The 26,372-nt window shown below is 49.7% G+C and overlaps 3 protein-coding genes across 10 annotated transcripts in view; 2 read left to right on the top strand and 1 right to left on the bottom strand.

Moving 5' to 3' along the window:
* Window positions 1-9,848, top strand: part of LOC120955008 (lissencephaly-1 homolog) — a 233,112-nt gene extending 223,264 nt beyond the window's left edge. For all 8 annotated transcript variants that reach the window (XM_049609817.1, XM_040375452.2, XM_040375451.2 and 5 more), the window contains 5 exons: window positions 5,557-6,014; window positions 6,084-6,397; window positions 6,480-6,635; window positions 6,716-6,911; window positions 6,993-9,848. In XM_049609817.1, coding sequence (XP_049465774.1) covers window positions 5,557-6,014; window positions 6,084-6,397; window positions 6,480-6,635; window positions 6,716-6,911; window positions 6,993-7,066 — 1,198 coding nt within the window. In that variant the 3' untranslated portion in view covers window positions 7,067-9,848. The remainder of the gene's footprint in view (window positions 1-5,556; window positions 6,015-6,083; window positions 6,398-6,479; window positions 6,636-6,715; window positions 6,912-6,992) is intronic.
* A 1,320-nt stretch (window positions 9,849-11,168) lies between these two features.
* On the bottom strand, window positions 11,169-12,207 carry LOC120955013 (PRKR-interacting protein 1 homolog). The gene is made up of 2 exons (XM_040375458.2): window positions 11,973-12,207; window positions 11,169-11,899 (listed from the first exon to the last, which is right to left on the bottom strand). The coding sequence occupies exons 1-2, from the start codon at window positions 12,087-12,089 to the stop codon at window positions 11,222-11,224; spliced, it is 795 nt and encodes a 264-aa protein (XP_040231392.2). The 5' UTR covers window positions 12,090-12,207; the 3' UTR covers window positions 11,169-11,221.
* A 281-nt stretch (window positions 12,208-12,488) lies between these two features.
* On the top strand, window positions 12,489-26,281 carry LOC120955007 (clustered mitochondria protein homolog). Its single transcript, XM_040375449.2, has 6 exons — window positions 12,489-13,009; window positions 18,292-21,857; window positions 21,934-22,059; window positions 22,915-23,130; window positions 23,219-23,427; window positions 23,520-26,281. The coding sequence occupies exons 1-6, from the start codon at window positions 12,916-12,918 to the stop codon at window positions 23,752-23,754; spliced, it is 4,446 nt and encodes a 1,481-aa protein (XP_040231383.2). The 5' UTR covers window positions 12,489-12,915; the 3' UTR covers window positions 23,755-26,281.
* The last annotated feature ends 91 nt before the right edge of the window (window positions 26,282-26,372 follow it).

Consider the following 26,372-nt stretch of genomic DNA (forward strand, 5'->3'; position numbering starts at 1 on the left):
CCCTTGCTACTAGCAAAGCCAAACGACGGTGTGGGGGAACGACTGCTCAAGAACGATTGCCTCACCGAATGACATCGAAGAATTTGTACCCCTGCCCTTCCCCTTCGTGCCCGTTGCATGACCAGTTGACCAGTCTCGATCGATTGCAACACGTTGGGCTCGACTGCAGCAACCAACCTGCGAGCGAAGCCGCCGAAGAATTGCCACTTTAATGGATATTCTAGTTCTATGTGGGTACTGCTTCACTTCCTCACCGGCCGCTTTCGGGTGTGCTTGTACAAAGGCCATCTGTTAAATGCTTCACCCAGTCTTCCTTCGGTCGAATGGAGTGCCGAAGTAGTAAATACTCCAAGCCCTTTTCTCCACCATTTAGTTGGATTATTTGGCAACACGGCAAGCTCTGTGTTTGGTGCCGTTTGCTTTACCAACTTCAACGCAAAAGTTCAACGACATGTGTGTTGTTGGTGCAAATTATCCACTATCGTGCGGGTTTGGCGTGGTTGGGCCGTGGTGGTTTCCCTTATCTTGTGAGATCGTTTAATTTCGCAAACGCTTCTGCCACTTGCGCACATAGGAAGGAAACGACCATTTAGGATGATTAATGAGCCAATCATTTGCCTCTGTGCATAGTGGTGGGCCCCATTACTACACACTTCTACATCTTAGTCTGGTGGGCGAGTTTTAGTCTCCTTTCTGGACGTAAATTGAGCCACTAGAGACAAACGTAAGAAGCCCTTATTGGTGCGGCGAAGGTCTGCAGCGGTACAGAGCGATTCTCAATTACGCCGCCGCCGTGCCGTTGCGTGCTTGTGTGCATTCACTCGCTACTCGCTGATCGAGATGGCGTAAAACTGGCCGACGACACTCCCCACCGTTTGCCGCTGCACTTTTGTCGGTCAACGGCGGAAAACTTGTTTGTTTTTCGCGGACTCTCAAGTTCTCTGTCTGTCACCCCGCTTTGGGGGTTTTTTTTTGGTGTGTGTCTATGTGCGAAGTTCAACCTATTCCATGCGCCGTGCTAGGTAGCTCAATTCTAGCGCGCAGTTTTCGTGACCGGTTGTTAGTATATGGCTAGTTTCGCATTCCCGGGCCCAAACCGGGGGTTCGTGAGAGAGAGAGGCTATGTATTCTTCGTGGTGCTCCCTAATCTCTTGGCGTGAGCGCAGAGACAAGTACGGTACAACCGCGGAAAAAGTGTTGCAATCTGCATGCACTTTATATGGTGGCAAGTAGGCAACTGGTAGGCCTCGGATGGGTATGTTAACTTTTGCGGCGAAACATTCACCTCACGGTAGAGTTTGTCGGAATGTCAAAGGTTTAGAAATAATATATTTTTGATGATTATTAGATTTTTTTATTTAACGAGGTGATAATATGAAAAAAAAGTCTAATAAGAATAATATTGAAAAACTATTTCAATGATGTAAAAAAGTCCTAAAAATTAAATCAGTAACACAACATAAATTGAACAACAAGAAAATTTATCTTCTGTTTCCTTTATTTTTATAATTTAAATCCAACGGTTTACTTATTTTTGATTAATTTATTTGATCAATGTATTTTTGTTAAAATACTATTTGAGATAAACATGTCTGTGTTAATTATTTTTATTTTTTAAATAGGCATTTGATCTTTGAATATAACGCTTTTACTAAGCAGTTGGTTAGTTCTTTGATTTGCCCCCAAACGTACTCTGCTCGGTTTGACACCCCTGCCCGAGTGCGCCGTCACTGTCATCATCGTGGCTTAGGAGTGCGCAGCGAATGGTGGAATTTTCTCTGACTCTTTCCTCACGTCGACTAATCGCCGGGCACCAACCAACACCCCGATGGAAGGGAGAAAACCACGTCGCGAGGAATCTTACCCCGCCAAGGTCGCCCTGATGCCAGCAGCAGCAGCAGCACCAGCCCAGTGGCGGTTCAATGATCTGTGATAGTTCTGGCAAATTTAACCGGTATCGGTGTGTGATTATGTCGCGATCATGCACGAGATGTAAGGCAATCGGTGCAAAACCGTCCCCCATTCGCGCCCGTACACGTAGCAGTGCTGCATATATACGGGTGCACGCCCTTACTCCACCGCCACCTTGCCAATATGCTCTGCCCAGCCTTCTTTGATGACTTAAAGGACGCGCGACTGCGCGATCACCGCCACCGCCCACCGCGCCACGTGAAATGGTGGGCGTTTTCGTGTGCGATCCGACTTTCGAAAGACCTGCGCGTTAACGATCGCCAGCATCGGAACGATGATCGGGGCGGATCCCGCCCTCCGCCCTGCGCCGATTATGATGCTGTTTTAAATAATCTGTATCGGGGTCGGGCTGGCACTTGTTGGCTGTTGTAAGGGCGTATCGCACTCAATCGGTCGTTTGTTGTTGCGGCGCAGTGTGGAGTTCGCTCACAGTGAGTGAGTGCAATTCATAATTTTACACTAAATCATCGCACGGGGCGCGGGAGATTGATTTTTTTTACGAACTGAAGCGTGGTTTACCAATTTAAGTAAAAACTGCTGCTTGTAATGACGACTTAGCGCTCTTAGCAGAGGGGTTTGCAGGTGTCTGTACCTGTCCTAGTACACCGCCGAGCAAGACCAGTCTATTAGCTAGCAACGTAGCGGATGGATCACCGTGCCGAATTGAGCATCGCGAACAAGATTGAAATCCGTTCCGTTCTGTTAAGATACAGATCTCGCCGCCACAGCAGAGGACAGTGCAATGGGCAACGGAAGGTTAGAGGGGTTTCTTATCCAGTAAGGAGGGAGAGAGGAGGGTGATGATCGATTTTGCATTCGTTTGTGATTTTCGAGCTCCAATCGAAGGGCGACGATACTGGAAACCGTTTTCTACGGTCATTTGCTATTGAGTCTCTCGCTCTCTGCTCTGCCCCTCGACCGTAGCGCTGCGGAGGTTACAGACTAAAGGCTCTACCGTCGTCAGACACCTTGCAGCACCGGGGGGCCCCCAGAGGAGTAGATCGGAAACTCACCGGATCGAAGGACGGACGCGGGGTGTTTATAATTTGCCGCCGGGTGCAATGAGGCGTTATAACACACTGTGCCTGTCTTCCGAATGCAGAAGGTGTTACTGCCGGCACTGCTCTGCCGCCTGCCATGTGTCCTGAGGTCGGAATTGATCCGTAAAGCGATCGCTCAAGCGCGCGCGCGGGCGCACCGTTAGACAATCCGGCCGCAGGGTGGACTTCGGAGCGCGCGGTTCGGTGAGTGACTAATGTGCCATTATGTTCCGCTGCGCTCGTATCCCTCGATGAGCTTCAGCTCTTCTCTATCGCTCCGCCGCCGCCTTTTTCGGTCGGAGATAACTCTTTCAAAAGTTGATGAAAAATCACACGATCGATGATTTATGGTTTGCGGAAATTGATGTGCACAGCTCCCCGGGTGTGTGTGTGTGCAATATCGATTGGTCAATCGATTCTGGGTAGATTAGTCTACGTCCCGCCCTCAGCACGATTTCCTCTCGGAACGTTCTTGGTGGTTGCGATCGACGATCAATTCTGCCCAATTTGATGCAATCCAGCGTATCGATCAAAACACTAGAGCCATCATGTTGTTGCAAACCTCCAACAATCAATCAAAACGTGTGATGGAAGCAAAGATAAGTGAATAGTAGGGTCGTTAAGTAGCAGGTAGAACGTGGTTTCTTTAGCACAACAACACCTTCCGCCCTCGTTAATCATCAAAATTAACTTCTAAAAAGGAACACAACAATAGTGGCCCTCGTTTCGGGTGGGTTCGTGAAAACTCCGTGGCTCGAGATTGGTTTTTCAATTTTCCGTTCACTTTTTCGCTATCGGAGGCGAACCTTCGGATCGGTTTGTTGTAATGTAAACATCGCTAAAATAGGATCGCTTTAGTGTCACGGAGATTTACTTCTGTTTGGTCCAGTTCATTGTCTTTGTGTGAGGGGACCGCGTGAGTTCGCACGCAGAAAAACTAAGGTCACAGAGAGAGCGGAGAGACACCAGAAGAAGTTGTGCCCTCAAAATGTTTTGTTTCTATTCAGAATTAGACTGGGGAGGGACACGCTTTAAGGTGTTTGTTTTTTTTTTCTAGAGGCGCTTGGCCGTCCTTGGGGTGTGTTAATTTTTGAAATGAGAATTTGTTTTTAAATATATTGAGACGGAGATCGATCGATCGGCTGCATACTACTAAATCCTCTGGCGCGAGCATTGTCTTATGGCTCATGTTTTAAGCTACCGATCCAAGGGTTTTTGTTTATTGCGATGGCCCAGGCTCGTCCGACCTGCGCTGAATAGTGTCTTAAATTGGGAAGAGCCCCTAGCGCGCGCGGAAGTGATCGACCTTTCCTTGATCGGTGTCGAAAGCGGCCTCTCGTTTGAGGTTTGTGATTAAAATTTGGTTTGTGTCAGACGGTGCCGCCAGGGATTTGGTTGATCGAAAACCATCGTTGCCAAAAGGTAACGAAGCGTGACTTGTATCATGTTTGTACTATGATTAAATGCTCGTGTCGGGTTGAATGGTGAGCGGGGCGGGTGAATATGAATACAAACACCGATGAATAGAGAGCCGGCTGGGTGGATTGATGGAGAAGTTCAGACAGGTTAGAGCTAGCGAGTCCGGTTGCATGGAAGATGATGCGATCATGGCAAAACATGCGTCACCATTTATTATTTTGGGGCTGTTACGAATGAGAAAATGATGAATTGTGGTTAGAGATAAAGGCATATTTTTGGTAACATCGTGTCTACAGATCTATCGTTTAATATACAGTTAGTGTGAAGGAGAACGGGTGAGACAAGGCGAGCAATGCTGCTATTTAGCTCTTCCGCTTAAGGCTCGTGTGGTGTTGGGCGTAGTCTGGGAAGAGATTCCAGTTTGAATCTTCATTTAATAGAAGTATCATAGAGGTAAAGGTTACTCTTGAAGGCTATAGATGGGTGCATTTGATCTATGCAAATGTTAATCGAAAGATAATCAAATAGGACGAACGTTAGATGCATAAATGGCTCGCAATCGAAGGACGTTGGCGGTATTCGTTGGATAACACCAGTCCGGCAAAATGTCATGAGCATCACGTGATGTTCCCCGACGAAAACAATGAACATAAAGGTAGCGCTTGATGCTCATTGCTGATAATCAATGAAAATGTGTCATGACTATCGTGATGATCACCAAAAGAAAATGTCGCGACCAAGTGTTGATTGCACAAAATGTCACCAAGAATGTGATGGTCAGACCAACTGTTTGAGTCTCAGCTCTGATCATCACAGTATAGCTCGTGACGCTGACATGATTTTGTTTCAGCCGGAATTTGTCATGACTATGTCAGTGTCGTTTTGCAGAACTGATCACAGTAAAAAAAGTCATGACATAGTGGCTGATAATGTGATAGTCGCAAAAAATGTCACGAAGCATGTATATGTCACATCAATCGTTTTTAGTATCACCTCTGATTATCACAATTGAGTACGTGACGCTGACATGGATTTTGTTTCAGTTAGATTGTTTTATGACATTGACAGCCCTTTTGTTGGATGACACTACAGCTTCCTTTTCCCCCCTTTGTTTTCTTCCCCACAGTAACCAAGCGATTGCCGATTACCTGGGAAGCAATGGATACACAGACGCGCTGGAAGCGTTCCGGAAGGAGGCGGACATGCCGAACGAGATCGAGCGCAAGTACGGCGGGCTGCTCGAGAAGAAGTGGACCTCCGTCATCCGGCTGCAGAAGAAGGTGATGGAGCTGGAGGCGAAGCTGTCCGAGGCGGAGAAGGAGGTGATCGAGGGCGCCCCGACCAAAGCGAAGCGCACGCCGAGCGACTGGATACCGCGCCCGCCGGAGAAGTTTGCGCTCGCCGGCCACCGGGCGACGGTCACGCGCGTTGTCTTTCATCCCGTCTTCAGCATGATGGTGTCCGCGTCGGAGGACGCCACGATCAAGGTGTGGGACTTTGAGACGGGCGAATACGAGCGCACGCTCAAGGGCCATACGGACTCGGTACAGGATTTGGCATTCGATTCGCAAGGCAAGCTGCTCGGTAAGTGTCCCGGCTGAAGTCGTCGTCGTTGTCCCTTCCGGTGATTAATTTCCCTTCCCTGCCTTACAGCCTCCTGCAGCTCGGATCTATCGATCAAGCTGTGGGATTTCCAGCAGACGTACGAGTGCGTCAAGACAATGCACGGGCACGATCACAACGTGTCGTCGGTGTCGTTCGTGCCGGCCGGCGACTTCCTGCTTTCCGCGTCCCGTGACAAAACGATCAAGATGTGGGAGGTGGCCAGCGGCTACTGCGTCAAGACGTTCACCGGCCACCGGGAGTGGGTGCGCATGGTGCGGGTGAACGTGGACGGCTCGCTGATGGCCTCCTGCTCGAACGACCACTCAGTACGGGTATGGCAGACGAACTCCAAGGAGTGCAAGGTATGTCGGAACGAATCCCTGCCCAAGGGATGGAATTAGTCAGTTTTTGTACCTTTTGGTCCCTTTCCTATTTCCTCTCTAGGCTGAGCTGCGCGAGCACGAGAATACGGTAGAGTGCATTGCCTGGGCCCCGGAATCGGCAGCAGCGGCTATAAACGAGGCAGCCGGAGCAGACAACAAGAAGGGTGCACACCAAGGCCCATTCCTGGCATCGGGATCGAGAGACAAAACGATCAGGGTATGTGTAGCTTTCGCAAATAGCAGTTCAGTTGCATCTCTTCCGACGTTCGCTCATGAGATTGTATCTAATGTTTCCAGATTTGGGACGTCAGCTCCGGCTTGTGCCTGTTTACGCTGGCCGGCCACGACAATTGGGTGCGTGGTATCGTGTTTCACCCCGGCGGCAAGTACATGATTTCCGCTAGCGACGACAAAACGCTACGCATTTGGGATCTACGCAACAAGCGTTGCATGAAAACGCTCTACGCGCACTCACATTTCTGTACATCTTTGGGTAGGTGTTGCGGTTTTCATTCGGGATGTTGTTTTGTTGTTTCTCTACTTAAATTGCTACCTCCTCTCTTTTCATTCGCAGATATGCATAAGTCCCATCCTTACGTCATATCCGGCAGCGTGGACACGACGGTTAAAGTTTGGGAGTGCCGCTAAGTCAAATCCCCCGATCCGCCCCCTCTCCCGTACACGACGCCACCTGACCAACTAACCCCAACTCTACCCCAGGTTGGCTGGCAGCTTGTTACTTTGTGTGTGTGTGTGTGTGTGTGGGTCCAACGGGAGACTCATTGGCGCTTTCTGTTTTATGTTCGCTCTTCGACAAAGCAAAGCAAATTAAACAACCACAGCCACACACCGTATTGTGGGCCTGGAAGGATGCGTGGATTGGCAAAGCAGGAGGACCCACGGACCACAGTTATCCAGCATCGGCAAGCAGGCACCGTCATCACCACCATCATCATCAGCATCATCCTTATCGTGGATACGTTTTCATTGCGATGTGTGCACCTGTGCGCATGGTTTGTGTTCAGTTTGTGTTGCCGTCCTCTGTTTAGGGTGGTGTAGCAAGTGGGTTTACAATGAGCGGAGGCAATGCAAGCAAAACTGTGAAAGATAGATGATACATGATAACAAGCGAGAGGGAAAGAGGAGAAAGGGATGTTTTAGTTCAATATTAGTTTACGTTTTGTTCTATTTTACTCATATTGATCCAATGAATATTGTCAGTGGCGGTACGGATGTTTAGTAACATACACACACAAACTGTCGTTAGCCCAACCTTTAGCGCTGGTTCATGCGTGTTCCTTCGTGCTCCTCCTTCTTAGAGCCGCGCTGGCTGTTAAACTCTCCAGCAAAAACCGTTAGCTTTTTCTCTGGGTTTAGACCAACTGGTTAGAATTGTGAAAACGAGATAATGTTTGCAATTATTGCTAAATCAAAATGCTACACTAATAGAGTGGATACACACAACAATTACACCATCACTCCCTTTGCCACATCAAATTGGAAACAGAAAACGCAACTCATTACGATATAATAATTATTAGAGAGCAAAGCATACACAGAACAACAAAAAGAAACATACACATTTTACAATTTGTCGATGCGCTGATCAAATGAGGAGGAAACTTGAAGTAGGTGGTACACGCTTGTGCCCGTTAAAAACCAGAATCGATGGCAAGGGCAGTACAGCGCAGACAGGCACGAGTTCATTTTCACTCCTCGATTTGCTAGCTAGCGGAAGGTAGGGAATCCCCAAAAAGCTAACACTCATGCTTTGAAGATCGAAAGGATAAAACATGTTTCGAACCACCCGGAGTGGAGGCGAAAGCGAATCCAGAAAGAGGAGAGGCAGTAGCGGAATAATGGCAAATGGTGGCCTGAACAGCGCAGCACAGTGCAATGCAACTATCTATGTGGAAGGAGGGAGGCAAGCATTATTAATAACACAATATACTTACGGTTATCAAAAAGAAAAATGGGGCACGGTGGGAGGAACAATATTGAACGTCAAATTGAAACATTAGCAAGAGCGTGGAGCCTATAGGAGCAGCAGGGTGGGAGAATGGTGTAGGATTTCGGGCAGAAGCAAACAGGCACGCTAAGTCAAGACGGAGACAGGTCTACAACCTCACCGAACAACAATGGTCCGCCAGTGCGCGCGCGAGAGAGAGAGCCGCACGAAACACCAGCAAAACCGAAACAGCCGCCGACAACGCGCGCGCGCCACCCCATCCGTGTGTGCTCTTCCCTGTCGATTCTTCTCCGACTGCTCCCCGGTCCGTTACAATGTGGATCTCTGACTCTTTGGCATGTATGATAGCGTTTTGGCATTGCCGATGCTACGATGTAGTGTTATGCATGGGAGAAAGGTGTTCATTTAACACCTTTTGTGAGCTTTGGCTCTTGAGTTTTGGAGCTGTATGATTACTTGCTGGCCATGCCTGCCTTATTGGTTGCATCATCTATGCTTATCACGGTCCAAAGGAACTTGCACCTTAAAATTGCTACACTTTTTGATAGTTTTTTTTGCATTCCCCTACTTGTTGGGAGGTGGTTTTCCACCAACTTGCTTGACACTATTCAATAGAACAAAACAACAAACTAAATAAACTGCATATCTCTGTTATCTCTCACGGAGAAGATTTGTGGGCCCATCCTCGGGAAGGGTCGATCGCCCGCCCTCCCCGCGTACACTCGTCCAATTGCTTCATCCTTGTAAAATTGGCTTTGTTTTGTCGAAGGCTGTTTGTACATAGTGCGAATAGTAAAGTTTAATAAGAATTTTGTTTTAGAATGAGCTGAACAAATCAACGCTCTCCCAGTCGCGTCGCGGGTTAGTTTTTATGTGTGTGTGTGTGCGAGAGTTGCATAAACCAACCTCCCTGTGTGGTGGTGGTGACCCTTTTCGAGCTTTCGAAGGGTTGCCGCGGGGGGTGCAAACTTTCACGATTGCTATCCTTTACAACCGGCACACAAACCCCCCCCCCCCCCCCCCCCTCACAGTCCATATAATGTAAATATTGTTACTGCACGTAAACAAACACGAACACGTTATATACGCAGACCCTGTTGCAGATGTTGTGTGCCTGTCTAGTGCGACAATTGATGATCGATCGTTTGACTTGGTTGGCAGCAAAAACCGGAGCAAGAAAAGACGGAAGGCATCGTATGTGGATGTGTGTGTGAGTGTGTCAGTGGCGTGAGTGGTGGTGATGATGAGCCACAGGACATCACATCCTACTACCCTCACGCCATCGAGAAACGGCAACGGTTTTACGGGCGTCATCGGTGCCGCTCGCTGGAAGCAAGGTGTAAACTGCGGAAATGTGTGTGAGTGTGTGCGACTTGTTTCATACTATTTAAATTATTAAAACCTATTTCTAAAATGCCCTCTTATATAATTGCTATGGCAAGCGGAAGAAGAAGAAAACAAACACAGAAAAAAGGAAGAAAAAACATAGAACATCAAGAGGTGTGTAGGAAAGAACCGCGCAAACTTGGTGCGCGAACCCCCGGCGGCAAGCGATTAGAAAGAGAGAGAGAGAGAGAGAGGGAGAGTGCAAGCTAGGAGCTGCAAACGAAAACATAATAATTACACACACACAACTGCTAATACTACTATTATTATGATTACCTATTATAATTGCTACGAATAATGGTGTTTTTCTACCCGTTGCTATGGGGGAAAGATATGAGCGCGAGAGAGAAGGCAACGGTAATAATACGCGGAATAGTGTTAAACGCGATCTAATACGCAAGCGAATGCGCGCCTTGACACGCGAACATGGGGCGATTTGTATGTGTGTGTGTGTATGTGTTTGTGATGCGTTAGTGTGTCACTTGAAAAGCGTTGGGTGGGGAAATGGCCCGGCTCTTCTTAAGCCGCGCTCGAATGTCAGCAATGCTCGAAATGTGCCGAAAATCTAAATGTCCCCGAAAAGAACAGCATAGCCGCGAAAAAAGGTGAAACGAGCGAAATGAAATGTATTCCATCGAGTAAAAAAAATAAAACAAACGGAAGCATGTATGCATGAGATCAAGTGAGAATGGCACGCGTCGAATGGCTTCGGGTCATCCCACCGCCGCCGCCGCCTCCCTGCGTTGTTCCATCTGGCTGGTGGAACCCGGAGCGTGATTTGGTTTTATTTCCTTCATGGTAAATAAAATTTAAATCTTAAACGACGACCTCAACGGAAAGGTGTGATTTGAAAATAAAGGAGAGCGGAAAAGGGAATCAGTAATAACAGACACACACACACACGCACAAGCGAACGTTACACACACAAACACACGCATCGTTCCGGGAGTGCATGTCAAGGACCGCATAGAGAGTTCTGTAATAATATTCTTAAAGAAAGATATAAAACAGCAAGCAGAAACAGCTAAACAAACAAAACAAAACAAAACAAAAAAAGAACCTACGCGTTATTAAAAAGCAAACGAAACGGGATTATAATTTTGAAGAAACAAAAATATATATTATGGAAAACATTGACAGTGAAAGCGAGAAGTGAGATAGCGACAGCGAGAAAGCGAGAAAGAGAGACAGAGAGGAAGAGAGAAAGCGAGAGAGTGCAAATATATTTAAAGTTTTATTATTTTCCCCCTCCTCCTCCTTTTGTTCATTCCGTTCGGTTGATTTCTACCTTGGAACGTTATTTTCTAGTTAAGAAAGTTTCGGAACAACGGAATGGAATTCATCCCTTGATTAGTTCTCAATGCTTATAAGGAAAATGCTCAGTAAAAATTCCAATTGCTATTTAACTTATGAATTGTTTATTAATTTGTACCGCACACACACAGTTTCTACTGTTTGCCTGAGTTTTCCGTTTTTTCGGTATTTTCGTCCTCCTTTCTGTGAGGCTGCTCCTTCTCTGCAGCGTTTGGTTCATCACCTTCGGCGTCGTTTTTGGATTGAGGTGTTGAGTTTTCGGTTGATTCTTCTGCCGTTTCGTCTGTGTGTTGTGCTGTTTCGTCCTTCCCACTTGTACCACTCTCTTTTCGGGCAGCATCATCGCTGGTTGCGTCATTTTGCCCCTCAGGACAAGGGTCCGTCTCCATCGCGTCCTTCGAATCTTCGCTCTGAGCCGGCCCATCGTCACCGTCGTCTTCCCCCTCACTCTCGTCAGACGATCCTTCCACCTCGTTTCCGCTTTCGCTGAGCTTCGGCTTCTTGCCCCGGTGGTGCGTCTTTTGCTTCGCCTTTTTCTTCAACCGCTTGGCCCGCTTCTTCGCCGTCCGCTCCTCGGCCGCCTTTCTGTTGTCCTCCAGCTTCTGCTGAAACGCATCGTCCAGCTGTTCGGCGTGGCTTTTCTCCTGTATTTGCTTCTGGCGGGCGTACTCCTTCCGCCGCAGATGGCGATACACGTGGAACTCGCCCGAACCGGCCCCCGCACTCGAGCCCATCACGTTGCGCACGAACGACGGTATGGCGGTGGAATGGTCCCGGTTTTTGCTCGGCGCCGGTATGATGACGGGTTTGTCCTGTGCGATACGAATCAAAGGGGGAAACGTTAAATGTTGGCCCTCCGCCAGGGGGTGTTTGGAGTTCGCTTACCGGGTTCTTCATCAGCTTCTCCAGCTTAGCCCGCTGTATGTCGGCCGCATTGCGCACGACAAACTTTTTCTTTTCCACCTCCTTGTCCTTCTGCTTCACTTCGTTTCGTATTTCCATGGTGTTGTGTCGTTTTTTAGCCTGTAATTCAAATGTATTCTCACAAATTCGACAAACAAAATGCAATCGAACAGGAATGTTTACATTTGCCTTGTGTTGTTGTTTCTAGCCACTAGCTGGGCTGTCACAGTGGTCGCTCCAAAGGGCAAAATAGAGAAAAAGATTTTTATAAATATTTTAGAATTTTTGTTAAAAACTCATTTGAGAGCCATTTTTATAATGTGTTATTGATAAAAACAATTTGAAAACATTCGGTTACAACACACATTTATCATGCCTTATTTTAATTAAATTGTAATAATAAAAAGAAAAAGTTCGTCACCCACAAATGTCAAAACCCACCGTGCAAACGGTTTTCAAACGGCCTCTTTCGGCCCTCACCCGCCCCTATGCAGTTTGTTGTGACAGTTCGCCTGACAGCTGTCGCGAGCCGTGTGCGCGTGCATTCTGGTGGTGTGTGAGTGTGCCTTGGCGATTTCGGAGAGCGGACGGAAAATTCAGGCCGAAGAAAACAGCCGGACTGGTGCTTGGCTGGTGCAAATAGGGCGACAGGACTTCCGGGTGCTTTTCACACTTACCTCCCCACCCTCGCACAGGAAGCAGTGTCCTTGCCTTGCCGCGCGCGCTCTCGTGTTCGTGTGTGCGTGCGTGCGTGTGTGTGTGTGTACAGTGCATGGAAATTACAGAGACCGTGAAGAAGGAAGAAGTTTCGTCCAATCGTGCCGTCGCACCGTGTGGAAGCAGCGTGTGACTTTCGACCGAAACGTGCGTGTGTAGAACCAGGAAACCGCCAGTGTTGTCTGCCTAAAGGAGCGGGTTGTGAAATATGGCACTGGAAACGGAAAGTGTTCAATCGGCCGGAGCCGCAACGGAGGCGCTGTCCACCGCTGGTTCCGGGGAGGCGGGCGGCAAAAAGAAAGGTTAGATTTTATTTTTTTCAGCCAACCGTGGGAGAGCATGCGAGTTTTGCAATCTTCTAACCCTCCCTGCGCCGTCTCGGGGTAACCATTGTGCAAAGATGATGCAATTGACGGTCGAGCGTGTAATCCTCCGGCAGGAGACACAGCACGCTGTGTGATAGTCGATATACATATCCTGCAGCGGGAGCGGATTCTTATCGATGTGCCGGTATCGGCGACGGTAAAACCCCGATCGGACCGCGTGGTGGCACGACGAAAAAACCTTCTGCGCTCGCACCGCCCGTAGTCATATAATCAGTTACGTAATTACGACCATTTGACGGATGCTTGCCGATGGGTTCGCCGTGCATGGATAGGTTGGCCGTAAGATCGGTTGCTTTGTTTGTCGTTAGAACGTTGCGTTCGATTGGTTCGAAAGTTTCTGCCAGATTGAACGGGAATAATTTGTTCGAAAAACACATGTAAAAATAACTTTTTTGTTATTACACTTTATTACATGATGATATGGGTGCATTACTTCGAGCTGGGCACATACTGTGGTTGATTTGTCGACTGCATTTTTTGGGGCACCTGAGAATCAAACTTAGGGTAAAAAGGGATTGTTTGTATTTTGCATAATTAAAGAGTTTTTTGTTTTGTAAACGTGAAATATTAATTAATTTAAGATGTAATAGAACCGTAGTAAAATATGTTACAAAACATAGTTCCATTCCAACGCCTATGTTTGGGGTCTTTTTATTAGCCTTAACGCAGGCCTAGGAAACGGCACGGCCTACTTATTTAATAAATATTTTATTTAAATTCAGCCAATTTTAAATATATTTTTTTATTTATTATAGTTGGGTAATTTATTAATTTAAATTCAATGTATTTAAACGCTTGGGACCAATCAAGCAAACTTTTATTGTGAAAACATTTTAAAGTAAATTTTAACAAAATTCCAACTCTTGCAAAGCGTTAAACGCACGTTTCGTGTAGCAGCCGATAAGAAAGATCCACCTTTGGTTGTGTATTTCCAGTGAAGAATGATAAAGTGTTTTCTTTAGTTGCCGTATCTGTTTGTCTGGCTGGTTGTTGGACCCTGCCAAGAAGCGCCCAACCTATTTTCGAAAGGCATGCAGATGAGCATCGCTTTGGTCTCTTTGGCCCGATAAGCACGTGTGCGCGAGAGAGAAGCGGCCCAGAAGCGGTCCCCGTCTTCCAGATTGACATGGTTCATGTGTGTGTGTGTGCGTCTCTCCCGTCGCTGCACCGAACCGAATAGATACGGTCACCGGGTTTATCTGTTTAGTCTCTTTTTCGCTCTGGCTTTGCTTAATAGATCGCGCCAGTCATTCCCGGAGCAGAGAGACCACACGACGAAAGAACGGACAGACCCCCTAAAGAAGATGCGATGCGTACTTCGGGACAGCAACGGGGCACACACTGACTGGTGTGCGCCGAGCACTCCTTTTCTTATCTTTTGCCCGGTGATGATCCCATGGAAGAGCGAAGAAGAAGGGTACGTGCGTGTGCGTAAGTGAAGTGCGCGGGCTAGTCGAGAGATGCTTTCCGTGCGGGAACGAAATTGGACAACAATCTGTACGCGGTGGCGAAGAGGGAAGCGCGGGGAGGCGTACAGGAGGGCTGCGTGTGTGGCAACAGACTTAACTAGGACAGCTTCACACAACCGCACACCCAGGGCACGCTTGCTCACTATCGTTTCAGCTACCGGATTGTGTGTACAAGGCTCCGTCCCGGAAAAGAGTTTTGAAGTGGCCCTTCCCCCCTTCCCACCGCGCATGATGAACTGGTCGGCGCCCCCTATCAGCGCCTCCCGTTGATGATAGTTTACTCTTTGTCTGATTGATTGCGAATCGACGTTTCCCATTTAGCAACCACGGAAGGCACGGGTCTCTCCCTGTGGGCTAAACCTCGGAATGGGAAAGAAGAAAAGTAAAACAACCGCCCGACACAAAAGCAAGCAAGCACAAATATGCATCTTAAGACGGTGGCGGCGGCGGTGGCGAGAAGAGCGGCTTTATTTGAACTTGGCAACACGACATCCGCGTAAAAGTGCACATAAAACGCAGCAGGCGCTCGCTCGCCCGTCGTCACTCGATTGCGCGCGCGCGCTGCTGACGAACCAGACGAGAGAGAGGGAGAGAGAGAGCGGAGCCGCGGATGCGCATAGATCAGTGCCGGGCGAATGCACTTTGACTACCCGGGGGGATTGTGTTTCAGTTGCACATTTGCACATTTGGTGGACCGCTTCTGCCCACCGATATTGGACGCGTTCGTCTCTTGAACGCGCGGGAAACGTCCCGAGGAGTCTGCCTTTTTTGTTTGTTTCGTCACTCCGTTTGTCAAGCAAACGTCCGGAAGCACTCCCCACATGTGTGTGTGTGTGTGTGTGTGTGGTTTGCAAAGTAGCGAAGAAGATGATGATGGCAAGATTTTAATCTTTAAGTCTCAACAAATGCTAGAAAATCATCATTTGAGTTGCATTCTCTGGCTAATGGTATGTAAATCTTTTATTCCTAATTATCTGCGAGTGCGCATTTAAATGGCGGACGTAGATTGAGACGTAAAAAAGGCTGCAATTGTAGTTAATTATCACAAAGTTCTCATTCAAAGCTCAAACTGTAACTCAAAACCATTGACAAGCTGTCGTCCGTTATCCTGTGCATAGATTCTAAATCTACTTTGATGGTGAGAAGTTCCATCTCTCCCCATCTCTCGTGTTGTCTATTTTAGGGTATAACGACGGTGCGCCACCGCCATGAGGTTGTGCTGGCGCGTTTTGTGCCCATTTGCGCGACGTCGCCGGTAAAAGAGTCGCCGTTTTGTCACTGCAACGTTTGCCAACGAACGGGAAATGGGAAGGGAAAAAAGGAACACGACACGACAGGAGAAACCAATCACCGCTCCACCAGGAATAGCCCGCCATGCCCGGCGGATGAATATGTTCAAAAATAAACAGTTCACTCACACTGTCGTTGTTGGGTTTGGGTGTGCGCTGATTGCTACTGCCGCCGATGGGTTTGATTTGAAATTCGAACACCCCGATCCCATCCCATATACATATTCCGCCGTCGTCGTCACGTGGCAGAGGTATTCCCCGCAGAGCCGGAGAGAAGAAGAGGCAGCCAGACACAATATGGTCTGTGCTGGTCAGACAAACAAAAAAAAAAAGGAATGGCCTAACTTCTTTTCGTCATACCTTCGCTGTTTGTCTGACGAGTTCCGGTCTTCAGTTAGCACCTCTTCCGTCCGTTGTGTGCGCGTGTTTGTGTTTATGCATGTATCACGGTGCGCTGCATATTGTGTTGGTCGAGTTTCTCTTCTGCCGACATAATATTATCATACTTTCCTACTTCCCCATCTCGACATTTGTATGCTTCAAGGGGTTTATTGCTCTTGTTGCTGTGGGTTTGAGTTAATTTTTTAAGCAAATAGTTTCCCTTCCACGGATGCATGTTGCAGCGATTAGGAACAGTCGTTCAAAAAAGCGCCATTTTAAAATTGAAATATAGATTAGCGATGGGTAAAGTTGGCAAACATTCGGACTCCGAGCCCACACCGGTAATTTCGTAACCGACTTGTGAAGTTATGCTGAGTGGACCCATTTTCCGGAGTAGTTCGAAATCGTCGGGAATCTCCCGGAATCGTCCGGAGTCGTCGGGAGTCGTCCAGGGTCGTTCAGAGTCGTCCGGAGTCGTTCGGAGTCGTCTAGAGTCCATCGGAACAACTCCGAATGATTCCGGATGACGCTGGACGACTCTGGATGACTCTGGACGACTCTGGATGACTCTGGATGACTCTGGATGACTCTAGACGACTCTGGACGACTCTGGACAACTCTGGACGACTCTGGACGACTCCGAGCGACTCAGGACGACTCTGGACGACTCTGGACGACTCCGAACGACTTCGGACGACTCCGTACGACTCCGGACGACTCTGGTCGACTCTGGGCAACTCCGAACGACTCTGGACGACTCTGGACGACTCCGGGCGACTCTGGACGACTCTAGGCGACTTTGGACGACTCTGGACGACTCTGGACGACTCTGAACGACTCTTGACGACTCTGGACGACTCCGAACGACTTCGGACGACTCCGTACGACTCCGGACGACTCTGCACGACTCTGGACGACTCTGGACGACTTCGGACGACTCTGAACTACTCTGGACGACTTCGGACAACTCTGGACGACTCTGGACGACTGTGGATGACTCTGGATGACTTCAGACGACTCCGACTCTGCTCAGAACCGCAGTCGGATTTTGCCGCAGTCGGAATCGGACTAACAATAGCCGGACTCGGATCGGAGTCCTGGGTGCGCTCCAAAGAGCACACCACTAATATTGAGTTCGTATCGAATCGCATCTCTCTGAAGATTCGAATGTAATTGTGGCCGACAGAAGAATGATCTCAAATTCGTTTCATATTATCGATAAAAGAAACGAAACTAAAACATGTCATTAATCATTCTTTCCGTCCATTCTAGCATTAATTTAACGTCCAGCACAATTAACGAGTAAGAAGACAACCGAAACCCATAAAAAATAAACAAAACAAGGATCCCCCCAAAGTTCAAGGTCTTCTATATGCTCGCGAGGCGTAAAGCTTGGCTGCCGCTGCACCGCACGCACGCGGGACGGACTGATGTGATAAACGCGCTACCAGACAACAAAAACGCCTCACACGTATACATAGACGCGGTACACGGTTTTGATGGTCCGCACACGACGATTGGACGATTAAAATGTTCTCGAGAGAGAAAGGAGGAAACCCGGGGTGGGAGAAGCAGTTTGGAAGGGCAAATGAATTAAAGGTCGACGGCGGTTGTAGAAAAACACGGTTGCGGTTGCGGTGCAGATGCTCCGTTCGCTGTTTGTCCGTTGTTTGAACGCCACCGTACCGTACCGGGTCCTATTTTTACATGTTCACATTTACACAGTGAAGAAAGTGTATCTATTTTCTCATCGTACGCTATTTTCACGACTGCAGCAGGAATGGTGCTGTGGTTGGCTTATGCTTTGGCCGGGCGGCGGAGAGCGTGAAACACGATCATCACACGCGGGAGTTGTTGGGGCAATGGTTTTACGTAATGTTTGCTTCTCTATCCTGATCGTCTCCGTGTGAGTTTTGATTCGATTTGATTCGAGAGTTTGGGAGAGAATGTTGATGCTGTTCTAAACTATTCATTTTTGTAACTTTAATAATATTTATTTAAAATTACATTTAACCAATCCAAACTCGGCGTTAATTTTGTTTTCTTTCGTTTCTTTAAGGTATGGCCAAGAACAAAAAACAGAATGGAAAAGCAAAAACTCCCCCGGTGGTGGCAGCGGCGGCCGGTGAGCAAAAGGAAACGATCGGCAACGGACACGCGGAACAGAACGGGCTGAACGGACACGCGAGCTCGGAAGAGTCGGACCCGGCCGCTGCTGGCCCGAACGAGTCCGCGGACGATAAAAGCGCTGGCGTTGCCGGTGGCGGAGAGACCGAGCAGCAGCAGCAGCAGCAGGAGGACGACGTGATGAGGCTGATGCAGGAGACCGGCTTTACGGTGCAGGTGCTGTCGCCGGGCGTGGAGCCGCTCTCGATACAGGTGTCGAGCATGGAGCTGGTGCAGGAGATCCACCAGCTGCTGATGGACCGGGAGGACACGTGCCACCGGACGTGCTTCTCGCTGCAGCTCGACGGCCGCACGCTGGACAACTTTGCCGAGCTGAAGAACATCGACGGGCTGCAGGAGGGTTCCGTGATCCGGGTGGTCGAGGAGCCGTACACAATGCGCGAGGCGCGCATTCACGTGCGCCACGTGCGCGATCTGCTGAAATCGCTCGATCCGGCCGACGCGTACAACGGCGTCGACTGCAGCTCGCTCACCTTCCTGCACACCATCACGATGGGCGACATTATGGAGAAGAAAAAGACGCGCCAGGAATCGGTCGACTGTACGCCGCCCGACTTTATCATGCCGGGGGCGCGGGAGCGCCCGCTGCTACCGCTGCAGCCGGGCACGGGCAAGAAGGGCACCCCGCAACCGCTGAAGGTGCTGACGACCTCGGCGTGGAATCCGCCGCCCGGGCCGCGCAAGCTGCACGGCGACCTGATGTACCTGTACGTGGTGACGATGGAGGACAAGCGGCTGCACATTAGCGCCTGCTCGCGCGGCTTCTACGTCAACCAGTCGACGGACGACGCGTTCAACCCGCAGCCGGCCAACCCGAGCTACCTCTCGCACTCGCTGATCGATCTGCTGTCGCAGATTTCCGCCACCTTCCGGCGCTGCTTCGCGCAGATGCAGAAGAAGCGCACCCAGCGGCATCCGTTCGAGCGCGTCGCCACGCCGTACCAGGTGTACACGTGGACGGCGCCCGCGCTCGAGCACACGATCGACGCGATCCGGGCGGAGGACACGTTCTCGTCCAAGCTCGGCTACGAGGAGCACATCCCCGGGCAGACGCGCGACTGGAACGAGGAGCTGCAGACGACGCGCGAGCTGCCGCGGGCGACGCTACCCGAGCGGTTGCTGCGCGAGCGGGCCATCTTCAAGGTGCACAGCGATTTCGTGACGGCGGCGACGCGGGGCGCGATGGCCGTCATCGACGGAAACGTGATGCCGATCAATCCGGGCGAGGACGCCAAAACGCAGATGTTCATCTGGAACAACATCTTCTTCTCGCTCGGGTTCGACGTGCGGGACCACTACAAGGAGCTGGGCGGCGATGCGGCCGCGTTTGTGGCGCCGCGCAACGATCTGCACGGCGTGCGCGTGTACAGCGCGGTGGACGTGGAGGGCCTGTACACGCTCGGCACGGTTGTGATCGATTACCGCGGGTATCGCGTGACGGCCCAGTCGATCATACCGGGCATCTTGGAGCGCGAGCAGGACCAGTCGGTCGTGTACGGGTCGATCGATTTCGGCAAAACCGTGCTGTCCCACCCGAAGTACCTGGAGCTGCTGAATGCGGCCGGCAAGCACCTGAAGATACTGCCGCACAGCGTGTACAACGACAAGGAGGAGGCGATCGAGCTGTGCTCGTCGGTGGAGTGCAAGGGCATCATCGGCAACGACGGGCGGCACTACATTCTCGATCTGCTGCGCACGTTCCCGCCGGATGTGAACTTCCTGGCGCTGCCGGCGGAGGAGGAAGCGGTCGGCAAGGAGAGCCGGGCGATGGGCTTCCCGATTGAGCACCGGCACAAGCTGTGCTGTCTGCGGCAGGAGCTGTTGGAAGCGTTCGTGGAGAATCGGTATCTGATGTTCATGAAGCATGCCGCCGTGCAGCTGCAGCAGTGCGTTAAAATGAAGCAGGAGCAAAAGGCGGCTGCCGCCCAGAAAACGGAGGAGGGTGGCAAACAGGCCGCCATCGAAGCAGCCGCCCCGGCGGAGGGCGATAAGACGCCAGCAAAGGATGCAAAGGACGGCAAGGAGGCAGGCAAGGATGCGAATGATGGCAAGGAGGAGGGATCGACGACCAAGGAAGCGGCAGCCGCGGCGGCTGCCGCACGCTCCGTACCGAAGCCAGACAGCGAGGACGCGAAGAAGCTGGTCGAGTCGCTGATCTCAAGCGACCAGAAGAACGAAAGCATGGAGGTGGTGAAGCGAGCGTGCGAAGCGGTCGGCTCGCTCAAGGAGTACGAGTTCAACATCCGCTTCAATCCGGACGTGTACTCGCCGGGCATACGGCACGTGGACGAGGAGCCGAACGCGGCCGGCTCGCTGCGCCGCCAGAAGCAGCTGGTAAAGGATGCGGCCGAGTTTCTGGTGAAGCACCAGATACCGAGCTTCGTGCACGAGTGTCTCGACCACACGTCCGCCCCGATGGACGGCGTCACGCTGACCGAGCTGCTGCACAACCGCGGCATTAACGTGCGCTACCTCGGCAAGGTGGTGGACCAGCTGGCCAAGATCAAGCAGCTCGAGTACCTGCACACGATCGCCGTGTCCGAGCTGATCGTGCGGGCGGCGAAGCATCTGTTCACCGCGTACCTGCAGCAGACGGACGTGATGAGCATGGCGGCCGCCATCAGCCACTTTTTGAACTGCTTCCTGACGGTGTCGACCGGTGGCTACCAGCCGGTGGCGAACGGTACCGGCGCCGACGGGGACGGCCAGCTGGCGGACGAGTTTGGACCGAAGGCCGGTGGCAAAAAGCAAAACAAACAGAGCAAGCGGGGAGGAGGAGGAGGAGGTGGAAAGGGTGCCGCGGGTGGGGGACGTAAGGCCACTTTTTCCGTGCCCTCGTCCGACAACTGCGAATGGACGGCGCTGACGTCCAAGACGCTGTGGGCACAGATCCGCCAGGAGCTGAAGGCGTACTGGGACTTTGAGCTGACGGTAGAGCAGCCGGCAAAGGAGGGCAAGGAAAGCAAGGCAGCGGTGATCGACTCGATCGAGCCGCTGATCGGTGCGTTCAAGCTGCAGAAAATCTCGCTGCTGCGTTCGTTCTGCCTGAAGACGGGCGTGCAGATTCTGCTGCAGGAGTACGCGTTCGAGCAGCGCAACCGGCCCGCGTTCACCGATGCGGACATCGTGAACGTGTTCCCGGTGGTGAAGCACATCAATCCGCGCGCCTCCGACGCGTACAACTTCTACACGACCGGCCAGACGAAGATCCAGCAGGGCTACCTGCAGGACGGGTACGGGCTGATCAGCGAAGCGCTCAACCTGCTGAACAACGTGTACGGCGCGATGCATCCGGAGAATGCCCAGTGCCTGCGCATGCTGGCCCGGCTCAGCTACATTATGGGCGATCCGCAGGAAGCGCTCGCGATCCAGCAGCGTGCCGTGCTGATGAGCGAGCGCGTGAACGGGGTCGACCATCCGTACACGATTTCGGAATATGTAAGTCAAAAAGCGACACCGGTTGCGGTCATTTGGAGCTTATTTGTGCTAATTGTTGGATCTGCTCCGCTTTCAGGGCCACCTTGCATTGTACTGCTTTGCCAACAGTCAAATCACCACCGCACTTAAGCTGCTGTACCGTGCCCGGTATCTGGCGACCATCGTGTGCGGTGAGAACCATCCCGACATTGCGCTGATGGATGTAAGTAAACATAAATGATGCATTTTTTTTCATTCTATCACAATTCGACACACTTTCTCGACTCTGTGTCGAGCCTTTTTTAACTGTGATCAGTTTTGCAAATTTCATGACATATTCATGACTAATTGCGACTGTAACAAAATCATGTCAGCGTCACAAACTCTTCTGTAATAATCAGAGGTGAGATTCATACAGTTGGTCTGATCATCACATGCTTGTTGACATTTTGTGCAACCAACTCTTGGTCAGTCACTTGGTCGCGACATTTTCTGTCTGTGATAATCATGATAGTCATGGAAGATATGCGGTGCTTGCGTGTGGCTCCAAGAAACAAAATGAGCATGTTTTCTCGCTCAAAAGCTTTATTGTTCTACCCAACAGACTATCAAAGCAGATACCAAGTATGGTCCAAGAATGTCATGATTATCATAGGGATGACCAAGTGAGTGATCAAGAGTTGGGTGCTAAACAAAATGTCACGAAGCATGTGATGGGTCCACCAACTGTTTGAGCCTCACCTCTGATCATCTCCGTTATGTACGTGAGCTGATTAGAGCTTCGTTTCAGTCATGAGTTTTGGAGACCGAGTGGCATTTGGCAGCACTGTTAACAGCCAGAAAAAGTCATGATTATGTTTCATGACGCACTTTTATTGAGTATCAGCAATAAGCATCAAGCTACCACGGATATGGTCATTGTTTTCGTTGGTGAATATCTCGTGATGCTCATGACATTTTGCAGCATTGATCATACCGCAGTACCGCATACCGCGGTCCCGCGATCTTGAGATAAAGTGTGAAACACCCTGTACCAATGAATAAATGACTAAAACGGATTCGTTTTTGGCCCTTGCAGAGCAACATCAGCTTGATCCTGCACGCGGTCGGCGAGTACGAACTGTCGCTGCGCTTCCTGGAGCACGCGCTCGCCCTCAACATTCGGTACTACGGCGAAAAGTCGCTTAAGGTGGCAGTTAGCTACCATCTAGTGGCGCGAACGCAAAGCTGCATGGGCGACTTCCGATCCGCGCTGGTCAACGAAAAGGAAACGTACGCCATCTACAAACAGCAGGTAAGTTTGTGTGGTTGTGCTGTTCTAAAACGAGCAACTGTTGGATACTGTTTTACGCTAAATGTACGCTCCTTTACCTCTACCACAGCTCGGCGAAAACCATGAAAAGACGCAGGAATCCTCCGAATGCCTTCGCCACCTGACGCAGCAGGCGGTCGTGCTGCAGAAGAAGATGAACTACGCCAACGGCAAGCTGCTGAGCACCGGGCTGCCCCCGATTCACATTCAACCACCCTCGATGGGCTCGGTGCTGGACATGCTGAATGCAATCAATGGCATCATTTTTGTACAAATTAGGTAAGCGCAGTGGCCGTTTTTTTCATTTGCACTTCAAAATTAACACGCCTACTCTCTCTCTCTCTCTCTCGCTCACTCGTTCCCAAACACAGTTCCAAAGAGATTGCCAACTTCAAGAACGAAATCGAAAAGCGCCAGAAGGAGGCGGGCGCCCAGTCGCAACAGCCCGGCGGTGGTCCGGTGCAAGCCAACCAGGAGGAAGTCGATCAGATGCTGATGGAAACGATGCAAAAGACGGCCGCCGGCATTCCGTTCGAGGAGCAGGATGGCGAGAAGAAGGACGGTGCGGCGGTAGAGAAGAAGCCCGCCGAGGTGACGTCGAGTTGAAGCCGATGCACCACGATGATGCGGTAACGGTCGCCGCTGCTGCAGCTGCGGTTTGCCTTGGGTCGCCAAAAATGATTCGACAGCTGTGGAGGACGCCCGCTGCCGTGCAGAACACACACACACACACATACACAGTGGAAAGCCAGTTCACTAATGGAGAAGAATTTGTGGTAGAATAGTTTTCGATTTGGATACGTTTTACTGTCTTTGTTTTGGCGCCGCGCGGTAACAATACGCCCCGCGCGGTGTTTAGTGCTAAACAGCGTGTACGCTGTACCTTTTCTTTTTCTTCTTCAATAGTAATAATACTACTTCTACCTTCGAATAGGGAAAGCACCGCACTAGGCAAACCATACCATCCATCCCGCCCTCCTCCTTCAAATCCATTTCTCCATTCTCTCGTCTGTTGTAGTTTGTAGATCAATTTAGTGTAGTTGTTTTTTTTTTTGCTCAGCATATTAGTAGTTGCGTCGAGAGTTTTGACCGTTGCCCGAGTACTAAATCACTTCCACAAGGTGGTTATTCTTGAAAGGTGGGGGCATGTGTTCTGCTCTGTTGCGGTCGATCGTAGGTTTAAAGCGTTGAGTTTCAACAGCCGTGTCTTTGTTTAAGTTTGTTTTTTCTTCTTTCCCCTACGCTTAAATATCTATGTAATCATGCCTTTTGTGTGGTGTAGAGAGAGAGAGCGAGAGAGCCCGTTCAAGCCCGCGAGAGCGAGGCAATTGACGCTTATTATCGTCACAAAGAACAAACAAATTGTAGGGTATACCTTACCCGAAATCATCGAGCAGGAGAAGGAAGAACCCTCAATAGTGAAGAAACAGGGTGGGTAAGGCGTTAAACTTGCCAAGGAAAAAAAATCCATGCATTAGTTCAATCATTGCGCAAAGCCAAACATACTACACTACCAAACACCCCGTGAGTTCCTTTTAACGCTTTCGCGAGAGAGTGAGAAGAGAGATGCATTAAAGCAAAGTAAGTGCAATATGAAAACAAAAAAAAATTGGGAAAATCGTACAGAGTGCACGCAACCCCGCCATCAGAAAAATAAATAGTCAATAAGCGAGCGCAGCAAGCCTAGCACGTGGTCGCTTGCGATAGCACACGCGCACGCAAGCGCAAAACGATGTGTTCCGCTCTAGTCAGCGTCCACTATACGACCAAAAGAATCAAACAAAAAGTCAGTTCAAAATTAATTTTGAGCCTTCTAATACAAAGGCACGCGGCACACTTGTGCATATCTACATTCTTTTTGGTGCCGTTTTTTTTAAAGCTTTTTAGGCCTAATATTCGGGGTAAAATGATGGTGCCCTCTCTTCGTTTTAGTACGCACAAGCTAGGTAAGGAAAGCGATTTCCTTTACGCAAACAAACCCATACAACCACAACTACTACTATTCTATTCACTATTTGATGCTTTTGGATTACGTTACGGTTAGAGCGTAGAAGAGTGGCAGATGATGAAAAAACACCTCAAAACACACATCACCTTAACAGTAGGAGTTTGAACGCGAATCACATTGAAATAAATGCATCAATCAAACGGGGGCGCGCACTTACCCTTAACCACCTCACGACTCTGTAAGAAAGCATCGAGGCCGCAGAGTGTAGAAGATAATCTTGATCTGTGGCGATGTTTCGGCGGAATTAGAAGGATACTCTAGGATTAAGCAGCACTTGTACCCCAGCACGCACTATCCTCTTTAGCTAGGCTTTCGTTGTGCTGCCCGGGAGTTTAGTGTGTCGAGAATCGGAAGGAGAAGGAATTCACTATTGGAATTGAAGAACATGTCTCCTTGCTCAGTAGCAGGGTACACTCCTAAACTCGCACGGCTTAACAACATGCCCGTGTTCAGGGCCCAATCCGTCATATAGGACCGTCTGCCCGTAGCAAGGACTGACTTAGTCGGCTGCGTGGTACTCAATAAGTCCCGAAAGCCTGTGTAAGCTGGCATGATCGCGTAGGTCGTTACGCCAAAAAGAAGAAGAAGAAGAAGAAGAAGAAGAAGAGCAAGTCTCCTACAAAAAGAAAGATAGGACAAAAAGACAATAGACGCGCCAACCCGTGAAGCAAGCTTAACTACGTCGTGGAACAATCTCTCCTCACAACATACCGTTGCGTAGTGTATGGCTAACACTGCGAACGGCATACGCTGCCAAACGAAGCGAAGTAAAGTAGGAAAGACCATTACAAATACTGTTCGTGTGTAGCTTAGGTAACAGTCGGATGTATGAACCATTGCTTCATTTCACAGATCCGGAATAAAATGCCTCGAATCGATGCGCGTACCATACAAACGGACACATACGGACACACTTACCGGCAAAAGAGGAGTCACGGTTTAGGGGAGAACAAAAAAAAAAAAACAGGAACGGTTAGAGAATATCAAACGGGCGCGAGACAGTGGTGCTCCTTTTACTTTTACTAAACCGGAAGCCGCAGGAGGGTTTAACGCATATTGAACGGCGAAAGGGAAGATCGAACAAACAGAAACAGAAATAAACTTATCAAAGTAGAGTTCCAGAAATGAGTGTTTATTTGTTATCTTTTTTAATCCTTTATCTACATTTTACTTTTTTATAAATGGCACATGATGAGCATTAAAAAAATATATATAT

Source organism: Anopheles coluzzii, chromosome 3 (genome assembly GCF_943734685.1).
Source record: "Anopheles coluzzii chromosome 3, AcolN3, whole genome shotgun sequence".
NCBI classification, from domain to species: Eukaryota; Metazoa; Arthropoda; class Insecta; order Diptera; family Culicidae; genus Anopheles; species Anopheles coluzzii.